Consider the following 15,691-nt stretch of genomic DNA (forward strand, 5'->3'; position numbering starts at 1 on the left):
AGGTATTAGGCATTATTTCCAGATCTTATAGAACGCTTTATCAATTTCTTCATTAAACTTTTGTTTACCCTCATCAGTCATATTCTCCCCATACTGACCAAAATTATCCGTAAACAATTTGTCAATAACAAATCTGATCTTTGTACATTGATCTACGTTATAGCAATCATCGTAGTACAACTTTTTCAATGCGTTATTCTGGATCTCGATACAGGAAGTGTTATTCTTGATTTCTTGTGAGCAGTGGTTGGTCAGTGTAAATGTCCATCCTCTAAAACATTCTATAACTTTTTGTTGCAACTCGGCGCAATTAATAGATGTGACTTTCTTAGGAGTTTCTCTACGTTTATATTTATCAAACTCATACGAATATTCATTATCCTTCTGGTATTTATGTAGGATTTCATTGACTCTCTTCTGTTGTGGTGGAACATCGAAAATCGTTTCGTGCTTCAAATCTGGGTTGTTTTCTTTAAAAAAGTCTCTAAGACTCTCCGGGAGCTCTTTAGCAATTTCGGATGTATCCTTACCATTATTCGAAGTAAACGGCCACATTAATTTATTACTAGTTATGTTATACTTACTATACAAATTGAACTATTAGAACGCTTTATATCATATTATCGGTATGTGCACACTCAAGATGCCGATTCCATCTCTTGATATCAATTCATGTCCTATCCAAGATACCTTCGAAAACCTTTCCAAGTTCTCCTTCTATGACATTTTGTAAGCGTCTTCTGTGGTTTTTGCGCTTTTCACTTTCAATTTTGCCTTGTGAATCAGAAGCAAGCTCCTCACGAGATAATTTCATTCGTAACGGATCCAACTTGGATATAATTAAGATCCTTAATCTTGATGCAATTGGCGATAGACGTACTATCTGAGTATTGTTGAGTTTCTCTACTGTATTGGATGCTTCCATCGAAAATCCATCAATTAAAAAACTTATGTGCAAATCCAACACTTGGAAGAATGTAAAGTAATCAAGCAATTGAAGCTCCAACGTACCAAAGTCATCTGTATCTTCAAATAACCTGTAATGCGCAACATAGTCTTCCATATCATCCATTAATTTGATTAAATAATCTTGCTGGCCGAACAAGCCTGACCTGTTATTAATCGAGTACCATACGAGATCAAAAACCTTCGATAATTCATTGATTAACTGGAAAAAAGAGTACAGTTCTGTAGTGTCAGCTTGGTTTTTGATGAACTTTCGTTGAATTGCCAATAATTGCTCGTCCACGTAGTTGATTAACTTGCTTTGCTGGTACGTTGCTATTTTGTTATGGTTTGTAGTTTTTTCGAATTCTGCTTGCAATAGTTCATATTGTTTATCAAACGAGCTTGTCAACATTTGAAGCTCGTATGATTGCCCATCATCATAATCATCATTGTCACTTTTCACTATCACGTCATCTTTTTTGGCGTTGTCATCATCATCGACGTCATTTTGATCAGTTTCCTCGTCATATAAGTCTGGGTTGAGATCCAAGTTCGCTATAGTGCCAGATGGTAATTCACCTTCTGGTATAACGTTCACTTCTTCATTAGCTGCCGGATGTAATGGTGTAGGTGGTGAATCCATTTTCCTCCGATTCGGCTTATCCTCATTAAAAAATGGTCCACGATTTTCTCAGATAAGGATCACAATCACAATTAGATAAAACATGATACATATTTTATACTAGTCTTTTTAACAAAAAGTGGTACATTTCTTTAATAAAATATCCTTGAAGTGGTATATAATAAAGTGCATCGATTCTAATAAGATGCCAGTTAGTGAAACAAATAAACTACAGGATCCTAAATCTATAACTAGAGATAATGATAGTGATGATAATAATTCGATCTCTGAGTTTAATTTTACATGCCTGATAAACGAAAACTTCACTACAGTGCAGAGAAAACAAGAGATATATCAATACTCCGATGAGCTATTAAATGAAAGGAAAAATGATAGCACAAAGAATAAAGGTATTGAATTTGACTACTTTAGACCTAGATTTGACTCGTATAATAAGTTGCCGGTGATAGCAAATTCATATCTTAAGCCCAATACGACATTCATAGGTGAGCAGCAGTCCGGAAAGGCTAAATATCATATAAAGGTGGAGTTTAAAACTGTTGACTGGGTAAATTCTATAATAACGGGGTTTTTGCAAATATCGGGATTAACAGAACATCATCCCGAAATAACCACATTCTTCAAAGGTGAGATAATTAATAATCCTTTCAATAAATATAAATGGGAGACGGGATCTAAAAAACTGCCAAGTGATACGAGTATAAAAAGATATTCATTCGTAACAGAAAATGATCTGTGGGGATCGTTCCTCAAAAACGATTTGGAACATTGGAAGCAGTTGACAGATTCCAAGGGTCTAAACGACGTCGAATTGAAACAAAAGTTGCACAGAATACAAAATGATTATAACTATAACGACGAATGTATATATATGAGATGGAAAGAAGAGTTCTTATTACCCGATTCAAGAATTAAACAAATTAATGGTGCTTCATTCGAAGGGTTTTATTATATCGTATTAAATCTAACACACAATTCAAAATTGCCCGGTTCAATAAGTGGTTTGTACTATCACAAAGACTCAGAAAAGTTCCAATCATTGAGTCTCCGGTGTGTTGAGGACAATGGCATCTCTAATAAATTTGATTTTGTTTGAATTCTTTTGCATATCTACTACTCTTATTTAAGTATATAATTAATGTACCAATCAGGAGTTACTTTCTATATATAATTATTGCACTTTCTTGGATTGCTTGTCTCTGTTTGCATAAATTTGAGCTGTAAATGGCTCTTCAAAATATAAAGCAATTTTGTACATGACAAAGACAAATCCTGCAATAGCAATACCTGTTGGTTTACCGTACCATAATGCTGTACCCAAGAAACATAACGTCGAACCATTATACATAGGATTGTCATTTATGTTGAATGGGAACCCTGTAACACGTTCCTTCATCAAGATTCCAAAATAATCTCCGAGATATGTGCCTGTAACACCCAACATGTACATAGATGATAAAACTAAGACATTTCCGAATCCAAAAGTACCAATTGCTAAAGCTTTGACAACATTGGACTTCAAAAGAGGTCCGTAAGTTGGTTGATTGAGCAATGCCTGGTGGTATACATTATCCCTATAAATTCCTAAACTGAAAATAGTGAATGCTAATAAATAACATCCAACTTTAGCTGATCCGGTTATTTTTGTAAGGAAATGAGTTTTGTATTCGGTCCTTGCAACAATGTTCCAGAAGATAGGATTAAAGGCAATGCATGCAATTGCGTACTTAATTTCACAATTGACCACAATGTAATCATTGAAATTTTCAACTAAATATTTCAAATCACTAACGTTCATTTCTAATATTCGATTTCCTTTATCAATTCCCAATAAGAATAGCTTATGGGTTTTCCGTCATATTTAAATAGTACTCTATATGCCCAAAATTATAGGATTGATCCCTTCAGATTTGCATGTGAAGATTGCTCTGATTATATAATACCGATTTGGATTTTGCAGCTTATCTTAATACAACATATAGTAAGACTAATCTTTTAATTCAAACAGCCCGACCTTATGGTCGTAGTCATGGGATATAGCTTCGTATATATTCTATAAATTTATAATGGAAACTTTTAATTTTAAGTCAACATGTTTAATTAGACCAACTTTGCAAGACACCTTATAACATGCAACAAAAGCACCAGATCAACTCTTTAATGAGAAGCCTAAACCTTCACGTTTAGTTTAAACCCAACAATGGAATATCTACTTAAATACCAGAAGAAGGTCCCGACAACAGAGCAAACGCATACAAAAATAGCAAACTTATTATAATTGTGGATACTGCCGTCCCCAATAATAACTGCAGCAATTGGGATACCGAACAAATTTCCTATACTGACAAAAAAGTTCAACAAACCGTATCTTTCCCCAAATTCCACTACCAAACTGATTTGAGCTAAGCAAATAGGAACCATAGATAAAATCAGACCCAGGAAAAACCCTCCCAATGCTGCGAATGCATACAAAACTTTCAAATTATACCCGAAAGGTATCCATAATGCAAAGATAGATATATTAAATCCTAAAAGCATTAAGATATTCATATTAAATTTTCCAAAGATATCTGATCCATACCCTGGTATAAATCTTCCTAAAATACCGGTGGCATTCCATACGGTTAACAATATGTAAGACGTTGATTCCGAGACATTCTGTGCAATTGCATAGGTAGCAAAATAAGTAATAACCATCACTAATGCAAGCTCGGCGAAAAATGCGCCCACGATAAGAAGTGTGTACCTAGTATCTTTCAAATGCTTGAAGCTCAAGACTTTTGCTTCTTCCCTCATCTTTTTCCATTTTGACAATGATTCAAGTCTTTCGGTCGATGAAGAAGGTTCGCTTGGCTCTTTTCTCTTCACTCTTTCTTTAATTAAAACAATTCCGATTATCATACAACCAAGGCAGATACATCCTAAGATAATAAGGGCTATCGTGAACCCATAATTCGGATATAAAAATCTTAACAATAATGGAAATACTAATCCACCGAGGGAGCCTGCACTTGTTGATATGCCTTGAATCATGCCAATTTTTTTATTGGAAAACCAATGATTCATTACACCAATAGAAGGGGTAATCGATAACCCATTTGAAATACCGACAGCAATAAAACTCAAAATAAATTGATAAACCAGCTTACTGTAGGCTGCACCAAACAAGTCCGCAACTAATAGTACTGCTGATATAACCATCAATTCTAGAGGTCCCCTCTTGTCAAATGTACTCCCAGTGAAAAGTCCCACTCCGTACGCAAGACAAAGGTAGATAGAGAAAATCCACGAAACGTTAATAGCACTAAGATCTGACAACTGGTGTTCAGACACATAGGTCTGGATTGCTCCAATAGAATTAATAAGACCTAAATTCGTCAAAATTGTGAAGAATGAGCCAATCATCACCGAATAAGCCTTAAACCCACCGTCAGGGGGGCGATCTTCATTATCATCCGAACGTACAGTCCCTTCCGCAGAAGTCTCTTCGTCCTCGCCTCCTGTGTATGTATGTTGCACAATTGTATCATTCAACCCATTTATTCCTCTTCTGGTTATAGCATCAATATTTCCATGTTTACCATTGCCATTCATGTTAGCATCCTGTGCCTCTCTAATACGCCTCGTCCCAAGATCTGAAAGCTCAATTTCACTTGAAATTTGAGAGGACATTGGTATATTCATCAAGAAGTATGTATCAGTGGTAATATCTACGTATAAATAGCAATTGTTTCCCAAAAAAAGGTATTTGTAATAGATTTCGGAAGAATTTATCTCAATTAATTGATAGCGCGCTATCTTTTTTCAATGGGAAAACTATTCATGTTATCAATGATATCTTATCTACCACCAAGTGACTATTGTAATAAGCATATTAAGCAAGCATCAAGGGTATAGCTCAATACATTTTAGCGGACATTTAACTCCATCTCTATGATATCTACTTGGGACTATCGCAGCCTGTTCATATGCACAGCTGCAACCATGCCATAAATGTCACAAAATTAAAATTATCTAGGAAGACGATTTTCCTTCTATAAGACACTCGTAGCAGGCTTGTGTCTTAGAACTAGGCACTAGGCACTAGCATTTCTGTAGTCTATACTCTACTATAAACTAAATAAAATAATTATTTTTCTACATGTAATTTTGAATTTATCACACAATTGTGCAATTTTGACAAAATGTTACCTAAACTTGATCCAAGACATTATCTACTGATATGAAGTGAAGTATCAATGTGTGAAATTTGTGTAATGAGGACCCGGAGCTTATCCTCTAAATCCAACAATTTGTATATCCTTTTCCCCGTTCTCTTCCCCCTTATCATAGAAATTCTATATTAGAGCAAAATTCGGTAGAAAGGATGTAATTAAAGTTTCATATGTTACGACTCTCCCTGCTTCTATGAAACTAATAATCATTTGTTCCTTAATCGATGTATGCTTTGGCGGTTACTTACCCCAGAAAGGAGATTATTCTCCGACTATATTTTCTTGCACTTGCATATCTTCGTCTATTAAGAATTTTTCGCGTGGGGGATGTCACCCGCACGATATTCTCGACTCAAGGTAGCATTTCTATCTATTGCATCTTGTTTGATTGCTTGATTGAAAAAAAGGTGGCTTGTGTAGTCAAGTTAGAGTTGGGTTATACCCACATATACATCGACTACTCGCTAAGCACCCTGATACATACATTTTTTTTCCTGTATTAACTATTCCTCAAGTGGGTGAAAACCCTTTCGCAAAGTATTTTTGGGGCTATTAAAAAATGCCAAATTAAATTTTATAAGCACTTGCCAAGACGAAAGTAATTCAAATCTTATTGTTTAAATTTTTATCGAATGCATAGCTCAATTGTTTATTTCTTTGCGAGAAGCGTGAATGATTAACTTTGCGGAGTTGTTCGCCGATGTGGTGTGGTGCAAACTTGAAAGACTTGGCATATGTAAAATGCGAATCGACTAATTAAGCTTTGTCTACAACATGTCAAGCAATTTCAAGATGCATACAACTCTCTTATTTTCTGTACTCCACAACAAAATAGGCGGCTATCTGGGATTCCATAACCTGGCCTACAGATAACGACGTCTGATTGGTACATGTGTAATTCACATTGAAACCTGGCGAAATTTACTATGATAGTAAGATAGATTCTCAGTGCCCCATGCTACCCCACAGATACACACCACTATTGCCGCAAACTTCCAGTTCAAAAAAAAAATTACTTAAGGAAGATAAGATGTCCATCTAGAACAGAAGATTTGTAGAATGCGACCTAGATCTATAAGGAAATGGCCGATACTATTAAATACATTAAAGAGGATGGAAAGCCTGATTTATCCAGAGCTTCCATCGTAGACTACTTCAAAACCAGGGCTTCAACCTTATTTGACCTCCCTATGAACAGGGATGACACTCCAGTATGGAAAAGATTGAATCCGGTTCCTGGTTTGAGTGAAATGACATGGACTAATTGGAGTTTCTATGGGTTGGGTTTTTTTGCATGGGTTGTTGATTCTATGGATTTCTTCTGTGTATCTGCATCTGCTTCAGAAATGGCTCATACGTTGGGTGTTGACATTACCGAAATAACCTGGGGTGTTACTTTGGTATTAATGTTGAGATCTGTTGGTGCAGTCATTTTTGGTATTTTATCTGATCGCTATGGTAGAAAATGGCCTTTTATTGCTTGTTGTTTACTTTTCGTTGTTTTGGAAATCGGTACTGGGTTTGTTCAAACTTATCAACAATTCTTGGGTGTAAGGGCCATCTTTGGTATAGCTATGGGTGGTATGTATGGTAATGCTGCTGCTACTGCTTTAGAAGACCAGCCAGAAAAGGCTAGATCAATTTTGTCCGGTTTATTTTTACCTGGATATAACTTCGGTTACTTATTAGCCGTTGTCTTCTTCAGAGCTTTTGAAGGTACATATAAAGGTGACCAAGGTTGGAGAGCGTTATTCTGGTTTTCGGCTGGATTACCACTCATCTTGATTTGTTGGAGATTATGCCACGGTGAATCTGCAGCTTTTACTAAGTTAAAAGAGAAGCGTAGATTAGAAGCTAATAAGGATTTAGAGCATAACAGCTCAGTTAAGAAATTGAAGACACAAGTACGCCTGGTTTTCAGAACTGAATGGCTTATGTTTATTTATTTAGTTATTTTGATGTCCGGTTACAACTTCATGTCACACGGATCCCAAGATTTATATCCAACCTTATTGGTAAAGCAACATAATGTTGGACCAGATAAAAAGACGGTTCTTATGGTGGTTGTTAATTTAGGTGCAATGGCTGGTGGTCTTTTCTTCGGTCAAATGACAGAATTATTGGGAAGAAGATTAACTATAATTATGTGCTGCATAATGGGAGGTGCTTTTATTTATCCATCGTTCTTCTCTAACAATTTGGATACTATGACAGGGGGTTACTTCTTCCTCTGTTTTGCAACAATGGGGGCATGGGGTGTAGCACCATTACATCTTATGGAATTAGTCAATAAAGATAATCGTGTGTTCTTGAGTGGTATAGTATATCAATTAGGTAATCTTGCCAGTTCTGCTTCTTCTACTATCGAGGCACAGATCGGAACCAGATTCCCATTAGATAAGAATGATCCTACATCAGATGCATACGACTATGGTAAGGTCATGGGTATCTTCTGTGCTGCCGTTTATGCCTTTATGATTGTTGCTATTTTCTTCGGCCCAGAAAGGTTCCATAGAGCATTGATATCACCAGATGATGAAATTGAGGAAGTGCAAGATGTGGACGATAATTCAAGCATCAACCTGCTGTTCAAGCAAAAGCCTGAAGTTATTCATAAGGATACACTGGTATTTATAGATGTTTCAAAGGTAAACTAGATACTTTTTGTGCACTGGTTTGTTACAGTAGTACTAGTTGAGTTTTATGATATACTTTTCCTTCATATATATATATATATAGTCTAACCATTAGAAAGTATATGTTTTTAATTCAAGTCTTATCATGAGGTTATTATTGTAGCTTAGCTTTCAACTTTCCATTAATAAATGTTTTTTGACTTTGATTTTTGTCTTGGAAAACTAACATTTTTTAGTCTATTAAAATTGACATATGACTAGTTCTGCTCCTTCAACTATCGAGGCACAGATGGTAACCATATTCCCTGTAGAGGAATGTGATCCTACGTCAAATTTATATCACTATGGTGAATTTAAGTGCATCTTTTGTGGCTCAGCTTATTCTTTGATTATCATCGTTTTGTAGGCACTGAAAAATGCAATAGAATTACTTGCACCGAATGACAAATTAGAGATGGAAATAAGAAGGAAGCTTATTCAAGCGTATATTCCCAGAAAAGTATGAATTAACACACAATAATTAATCCAGAGTTTTCTTTGTGCAATGGTTAGGGCAAACGAAATAATTGTTCTGCCATACGTACTAGTTTGACGTGATTTTATAACAGTGCAAAAATCGCATAATTGCAACATTTTTTGATTCTTCTATATATCGCCCAATTAGGAAGTAAGCGATACCAAGTTTATTCAATTCAACTTAAATGAAGTAAAAACTGTAAGATATCTCCCAAAACTGACATTCTGGATAAATTGAGGAGCATTATTCATATAATGGTCTTAAAATGGAAGAAAAAGCAGTTATTATGGGGTATATTCAATGTATTTGAATTTTCCGTGAGTCATGAATCTAATTTTCGACTTGCGCTATAAATTTGGTTGAATTTTTCAGTCCCAATTATATTTATTCCTCTTTCTAATCAATCATAAAAATATATTAAAATGGTTAAGTAAGTAATTGATAAGGTGAAAGATTGAGCTTAGTGGACATACTAACCTGTGCAGACAAATTCTTTTATTAGGATCCGGTTTCGTTGCTAAACCAACCGTTGACATTTTGTCTAAGACTCCAGATTTCAAGGTTACAGTTGCTTGCCGTACCTTATCTAAGGCTAAGGAATTGGCTGGTGACGTTGCTGATGCAATCTCATTAGACGTTACTGATGAAAAGAGCCTTGATGCTGAAGTCGCCAAGGTCGACTTAGTTATTTCTTTAATTCCATACACTTTCCATGTTAACGTTGTCAAGTCTGCAATTAAGAACAAGAAGCACGTTGTCACTACTTCTTACATCAACCCTCAATTGAGAGAATTAGAACAACAAATTAAGGATGCCGGTATCACAGTTATGAATGAAATTGGTTTAGATCCAGGTATCGATCACTTGTATGCGGTGAAGACTATTGAAGAAGTTCACCAAAAGAACGGTAAGATTAAGTCATTCTTAAGTTACTGTGGTGGTTTGCCAGCTCCAGAAAATTCCGACAATCCTTTGGGTTACAAATTCTCTTGGTCCTCTAGAGGTGTCTTATTAGCCTTGAGAAATTTCGCTAAATATTGGAAAGATGGTAAGGTCGTCGATGTTAAGTCTGAAGATTTAATGGCTACTGCCAAGCCATACTTTATCTACCCAGGTTTTGCCTTCGTTTGTTACCCAAACAGAGATTCTACCACTTACAAGGAATTATATAACATTCCAGAAGCTGAAACTGTTATCAGAGGTACCTTAAGATTCCAAGGTTTCCCTGAATTCGTTAAGGTTTTAGTAGACCTTGGATTCTTAAAGGATGATGAATCTCCTATTTTCAGCAAGCCAAGTGCCTGGAAGGATGCTTTAGCTGCTTTAATTGGTGCTAAATCTTCTGAAGAAAAGGATTTAGTTGCTAAGATCTCTGAAGTCGGTACTTTCAAGAGCGAAGAAGACAAAGAACGTATTTTGTCTGGTTTGAAATGGTTAGGATTATTCTCTGACAAACAAAACACACCAAGAGGTAACCCATTAGATACCTTATGTGCTACTTTAGAAGAAAAGATGCAATATGAAAAGGGAGAAAGAGATTTGGTTGTCTTACAACACAAGTTCGGTATTGAATGGGCCAATGGTGAAACCGAAGTTAGAACTTCTACTCTTGTTGACTACGGTAACCCAGATGGCTACTCTTCGATGGCTAAGTTAGTTGGTGTCCCATGTGCAGTTGCTACCCAACAAATTTTAGATGGTACCTTAAGTATCAAGGGTTTATTAGCCCCAATGTCCTCTGACATTAACGACCCAATTATGAAGACCTTAAAGGATGACTATGGTATTTATTTAGTTGAAAAGACTGTTGGTTAAGCTTTAAAAGTATATATTAACTATACAAGTATTTAGCTTTAATCATATTCTTCGTCACTTTCATCGTATCCAATTGTATACTCTTCAATCAATTCACTAATCTTTTCAATTAGTTCAAACTTTTCTTCAATAACCTCATTTTCCCGACTTCTTTTAATTACCTCTCTATATAATTTCAAATCATTTTTAAGCGTATTACTAGAGCTTAACTCAGAGTACACTGATTTTTCCTCCATAATATTTGGAAATGTATCATTACCAAGGATATCATTAATCTTATTGTTCTTATAAATATTTATTGGAAAGTTTTCCTTCTTATTCAAAGATTCAACGAGACTATCATCATTTGGTACAATATAAGACTTTGCAAAATATTTAGAGTTATTGGTAACTGATAAGCTCAAATCAATTGAGTCTGACTTATCTTTAATTTTTATGTTATCCACCAAATTATACAAGCTTGCCCTATCTATATCAACCATTCCAAAATTATTACTAGTTTGTTTAATCCTGTGTATTTTTATTTCATTGACAATGTTCCTCTTACCAAAACCTCTTAGTAATTCATCTTCAATAACACTCATCTTAACTGGTGATTTTATTTGATTATTTAAACCCCAAATTGAATTTAAAAATATTGCTTGGATACTAGAATTGTGCCACTCACTTGTTTCATCGTATCCACTTCCCAAACAGTCCGAAGAAGGATTTAGATTGATCGGGAAAAACAAGGTCGAATTGAATGATAATTCTATTATAGTATTAATTCTTGAATACAATTGATTCAATTTCGGATTCAAATTATGATTTATGAGTCCATGTACCCATATATTGTACTTGCTATTTATGCCATTATTGAAGAATTCGTCTTTCAAATCGACCAATAATTCATTGGTAAACCCACCCCATGCACTGTCTACTTCACTTATCAAATTCACCCCTTGTATTAGATCACATTTCTCTAAAATATTTCTAAAATTTTCAAGGCTGTCCTCAGAATATTGGTGATATTCTTCTTTACCCTTGTTAAAAGTATCAAATTTTAAATTTGGAAAACTTCTATTTATCCCGAAATCATTTGGTTGATATTCCCAGTTATTCAATTGATTTAGCGATCTAGGACTGTATATCAATTTATTATAATCTGTCCAGTATTTTGTATTATTTACATTCAACGTGTTTGATTTATTCATACCTTTATCTAATGCCTTCTGATATTCATTCTTATCCATTCTTGCACCAGTTTTAATGATTTCATATTGTCCTTCAATATTATCTCTCGATTCATAATATTCATACTTGCCCAAAGCACCATATCCTCTTGTCAAATCGTAGTTAAGACTACGAGGTGAATAATTTACTGTGCCATTTGGGTTTTTAGAAGTTGATAAGAAGACAGAATTGTCAAATTCCACAGTTGCAGTTTTGCTATACGGAAGATGAGCTTCTTGGTTATTGTACAAATGGGTCAGGAGATGGTTTGCCTTTTGCGATAATGACAAATTAATCACTTCACTCATTCTATATCGTCCTAGTCAAAATGAATGCTTTCCATAGGTGTAAGTAGCACTGAAAAATTTCTGTATATTCAATTTTATCACGTGTACACAATCGCTGTAATTTTTTTATATTTAACTGTTGACGTGTTTAAAGATCTACCAGATTTGTTACTTCATCAGCCAGAATGAAGCTTCTCACACTTCTAGGATGGATAATACTATTGTCTGTTACATTTGTGTATGGTAAAGATTACTACGGTATACTAGAATTATCAAAAGATGCTGATGATAAACAAATTAAACTGTCTTATAGACAATTGAGTAAGAAGTACCATCCAGATAAAAATCCATCGCCTGAAGCGCATGAAAAATTCATAGAAATAGGTGAAGCTTATGAAGTGTTGTCTGACCCAGATAAAAGAGCTAAATACGATAAGTTTGGCGATCCCAATGGACCACAACAGGATGATATGGACTTTGGAGATATTTTCAACCAGTTCTTTGGTGGGGGCTTTGGTGGAGGAGGTGGTAGACAAAGAGGAAAGAGACGAGGCGACAATACCAAGGCGAACATGCATCTCTCGTTATACGACTTTTACAATGGTAAAGATGTGGATTTCGATGTGGACATGTTAAATATTTGTAATGCGTGTGAAGGAACCGGGTCTGAAGATAAGTCAAAGCATCAATGTGACCGGTGTAACGGGAGCGGTTTCCTCAAAATGCAAAGACAATTGGCTCCAGGTATGATCCAGACCTTCAACACTCATTGCGACAAATGTAACGGTAAGGGGACTACTATTAAACATCATTGTAAAGAATGTGGTGGCAAGGGAACTGTAAGAGTATCGAGACATTATAATGTTTATGTTCTGCCGGGTGTTCCTCGAGACTCCAGCCAAGTTTTGGAGGGTGAAGGAGATCAGAATCCTGATTGGATCCCGGGCGACCTTATCTTAACTTTCCGTGAAGAGTTTGTGTCAAGCTGGGGTTACAGACGGATCGGTAACAATCTCTACAGAACGGAAGTGCTCATTCTCAAAGAGGCAGCACACGGTGGGTGGAAGCGTCATATTCCGTTTTTTGACTCCATTGACCACGAAATCACTATTGAGCGTGCTAAGGGAGCTGTTGTTCTCAACGGTGAAGTCGAAATCATCCCCCATAAGGGTATGCCAGTCGCAGGAGAAGACGACCATTTTGGCGATTTGTTCATCGATTATAAAGTCATCATACCCGAAGCTTCAGCCCATTCCAAGGATGAATTGTAGGTCAAATTGCGTCCGAATAGAGTATTATACACATAAATATTTCATCTTTCCATCGTATATAGCTTCATGTATAAACTGCACTACCGATAGATTCGTGCACCCCCATCGGCCTCGTGTAGCGTAAATCCACTAAGAATATCTTACCCCAGATGGTGGACTTCATGTGCAGTCCTAGTCTACTTTTCATTCACATATACTATCTGTTGGTTTCGATGTACCCTCGGAATGTATTCCCCTTGCAACTACAATAAACCTAATGCTAGAGTTATGTGCACAGCACTCTCGTTATCGCAATAAATTGTCGCTACCTAGCCGCAAATTGTCTTCCTGCTAATCTTGGCTCATACGACTTTATTAGTTGCTTCGCGCAATCCCCCCGGTGCTCCGACTTCCACGCCTTATCTCATCAGCCACTCATCACCGCCTTCCGCAATTCCGTAGTTTCATGTTGTTGCCGGAAACCCGCCTAGGGTCTGATATCTCTTCCTATGTTCCTTCTATTCGTCATATCCACTATCCTTTCGTCCTACTCCCTATCTAAACTCACTTGGCTTCTGTTTGTTAGTTCGGTCTTTCGCTCGTTATTCTTGTCTCGTAATTTGACCTGCATTCTCCTCTATGCCTCTAGACACATCCAATTTCGGGCCAATGTGGTCTTCCGGTGGAGTTCAGTAATGTGGGTTGTGCATTAGCCACTAGATTCTGCATCTAATGCTGCGTTTTACCTACTCAACAACCAAAACTACTGTGGTTCTGAAACTTTATTATGTAATTCTCCAATTTGCTGTGTGGCTAATGTGGGGCCAAGTTTGCAGCAAGGTCCCATTCTTATGTAATCCTCCATTTAATTACGTTCGCTTTCTTATGTAATCCTTCACCAGCAGTCGTATTTTTAAGCTTCTTGCAAAGCTTAGCAAAGGCGGCCTAAGCTCCACCTTTTGGAGTAGAAAAAAAGTTTAAAAGTTGAACAAATCCTTTAAGAAATTTTTCATACAAACTGAGTGGCACTATAGATAGTTTTTATTGGAGACAAAAAGGAAAGTAAGTGTCCGATTTGGGAGATTTATAATAGAAAAAACAGAAATATCATATTGGCATGTACAAAACTATAAGTACGACTAGTTTGGATAACGTAAAGTTCACACTCAGGTCAGATTCCATAGAGTCATTCTCATTGATAAATGACTTAGGGATAGACAACAAGGATTCGGAAACCGTATCAGGGGACGAAGAATATGAATCGAAAATATACAATGCACAGGCAGTGACAGTAGGGGAAATGAAAGCGAAGTTACCGGGGATGCAGAAGACGAAGTCTATGGAGGAATTTTTCGTGGTCGAAGAATTTTTTGCCAATAGTTTGATGAACTTGAGAGAATTTTTCGCCATAAGTAACGGGAGGCTCGTTAGCCCGATTGCGGTGCATACGTTAGGACAAATGAGTTTGTCACAACAAAACGAGTGCATATTTATGGTAAAGGACATATTGGAACGTGTCAACAGTTTACAAGCATTAATCAGCACTTTTAATGATAATTTATCTGCTAATTATGCCAAAATTAAGTCCCATCTCCGCCTATCTATCTTGCTGAATGTCAAGAACTTTCGCATACTCGAGAATTGCAGGGCAATGATGCTGGCACTCTGCGACATGAAGAAATTGTTTGAGGAGTTGAACTTCCACAGTGTGCATAATTTACTCGACGAAATAAATGATATGGTGTTTGATTTTAATAGTCACATAGAGAACTTTGCCGGTAGTGCTTCCGGGGATTCGAAAAACACTCAAATTTCAAATGGTACAAACATCAACTACTCGACATTAATGAAATACATATACCAGATCGAATCTACATTAAGTAAACAGTCACCATTTATAAATAACGAATGTGCATATTTTAAAAGCATTATAAACGAAGTCAAAATTGGATTTTTTGACTTTTTCCAACAATTCACAAAGCTAATGAATGAAGATTACGACTGCGACACTGTGTTTCGCTACGAAATACTACTGTTTGATGACCATTTAAAAACCCAGTATATAACGTGCCTGCTGGATTAGCTTTTAACATATTTGCATTTTAATGAAATTTACGTTCACTATTTTATTTTGTAGTACTCAGTATTAGTATATACTTGCGCTTAACC

General features: G+C 36.1%; 10 protein-coding genes across 10 annotated transcripts; 5 read left to right on the top strand and 5 right to left on the bottom strand.

The window, feature by feature from the left end:
• Positions 1 to 12: 12 nt before the first annotated feature.
• On the bottom strand, positions 13 to 555 carry AC631_01362 (uncharacterized protein; the record flags this gene model as incomplete). Its single annotated transcript, XM_015610192.1, has 1 exon — positions 13 to 555. One exon carries the CDS (start codon positions 553 to 555, stop codon positions 13 to 15), a length of 543 nt encoding a protein of 180 aa, XP_015468984.1.
• A 115-nt stretch (positions 556 to 670) lies between these two features.
• Positions 671 to 1,591, bottom strand: AC631_01363 (TFIIH complex subunit; the record flags this gene model as incomplete). Its single annotated transcript, XM_015610193.1, has 1 exon — positions 671 to 1,591. One exon carries the CDS (start codon positions 1,589 to 1,591, stop codon positions 671 to 673), a length of 921 nt encoding a protein of 306 aa, XP_015468985.1.
• A 184-nt stretch (positions 1,592 to 1,775) lies between these two features.
• Positions 1,776 to 2,687, top strand: AC631_01364 (glucose-induced degradation complex subunit; the record flags this gene model as incomplete). The annotated part of the gene is made up of 1 exon (XM_015610194.1): positions 1,776 to 2,687. The coding sequence occupies one exon, from the start codon at positions 1,776 to 1,778 to the stop codon at positions 2,685 to 2,687; it is 912 nt and encodes a 303-aa protein (XP_015468986.1).
• Positions 2,688 to 2,762: 75 nt separating this feature from the next.
• Positions 2,763 to 3,389, bottom strand: OPI3 (bifunctional phosphatidyl-N-methylethanolamine N-methyltransferase/phosphatidyl-N-dimethylethanolamine N-methyltransferase; the record flags this gene model as incomplete). The annotated part of the gene is made up of 1 exon (XM_015610195.1): positions 2,763 to 3,389. One exon carries the CDS (start codon positions 3,387 to 3,389, stop codon positions 2,763 to 2,765), a length of 627 nt encoding a protein of 208 aa, XP_015468987.1.
• A 371-nt stretch (positions 3,390 to 3,760) lies between these two features.
• AC631_01366 (uncharacterized protein) lies at positions 3,761 to 5,263 on the bottom strand (the record flags this gene model as incomplete). Its single annotated transcript, XM_015610196.1, has 1 exon — positions 3,761 to 5,263. The coding sequence occupies one exon, from the start codon at positions 5,261 to 5,263 to the stop codon at positions 3,761 to 3,763; it is 1,503 nt and encodes a 500-aa protein (XP_015468988.1).
• Positions 5,264 to 6,887: 1,624 nt separating this feature from the next.
• On the top strand, positions 6,888 to 8,462 carry JEN1 (Jen1p; the record flags this gene model as incomplete). The annotated part of the gene is made up of 1 exon (XM_015610197.1): positions 6,888 to 8,462. The coding sequence occupies one exon, from the start codon at positions 6,888 to 6,890 to the stop codon at positions 8,460 to 8,462; it is 1,575 nt and encodes a 524-aa protein (XP_015468989.1).
• Positions 8,463 to 9,786: 1,324 nt separating this feature from the next.
• On the top strand, positions 9,787 to 10,773 carry LYS9 (saccharopine dehydrogenase (NADP+, L-glutamate-forming); the record flags this gene model as incomplete). Its single annotated transcript, XM_015610198.1, has 1 exon — positions 9,787 to 10,773. The coding sequence occupies one exon, from the start codon at positions 9,787 to 9,789 to the stop codon at positions 10,771 to 10,773; it is 987 nt and encodes a 328-aa protein (XP_015468990.1).
• Positions 10,774 to 10,811: 38 nt separating this feature from the next.
• On the bottom strand, positions 10,812 to 12,293 carry AC631_01369 (uncharacterized protein; the record flags this gene model as incomplete). The annotated part of the gene is made up of 1 exon (XM_015610199.1): positions 10,812 to 12,293. The coding sequence occupies one exon, from the start codon at positions 12,291 to 12,293 to the stop codon at positions 10,812 to 10,814; it is 1,482 nt and encodes a 493-aa protein (XP_015468991.1).
• A 164-nt stretch (positions 12,294 to 12,457) lies between these two features.
• On the top strand, positions 12,458 to 13,543 carry AC631_01370 (uncharacterized protein; the record flags this gene model as incomplete). The annotated part of the gene is made up of 1 exon (XM_015610200.1): positions 12,458 to 13,543. One exon carries the CDS (start codon positions 12,458 to 12,460, stop codon positions 13,541 to 13,543), a length of 1,086 nt encoding a protein of 361 aa, XP_015468992.1.
• Positions 13,544 to 14,639: 1,096 nt separating this feature from the next.
• Positions 14,640 to 15,605, top strand: AC631_01371 (uncharacterized protein; the record flags this gene model as incomplete). Its single annotated transcript, XM_015610201.1, has 1 exon — positions 14,640 to 15,605. The coding sequence occupies one exon, from the start codon at positions 14,640 to 14,642 to the stop codon at positions 15,603 to 15,605; it is 966 nt and encodes a 321-aa protein (XP_015468993.1).
• Between the last annotated feature and the right edge of the window lie 86 nt (positions 15,606 to 15,691).

Source organism: Debaryomyces fabryi, assembly GCF_001447935.2.
Source record: "Debaryomyces fabryi strain CBS 789 chromosome Unknown contig00018, whole genome shotgun sequence".
Taxonomy (NCBI): Eukaryota; Fungi; Ascomycota; class Pichiomycetes; order Serinales; family Debaryomycetaceae; genus Debaryomyces; species Debaryomyces fabryi.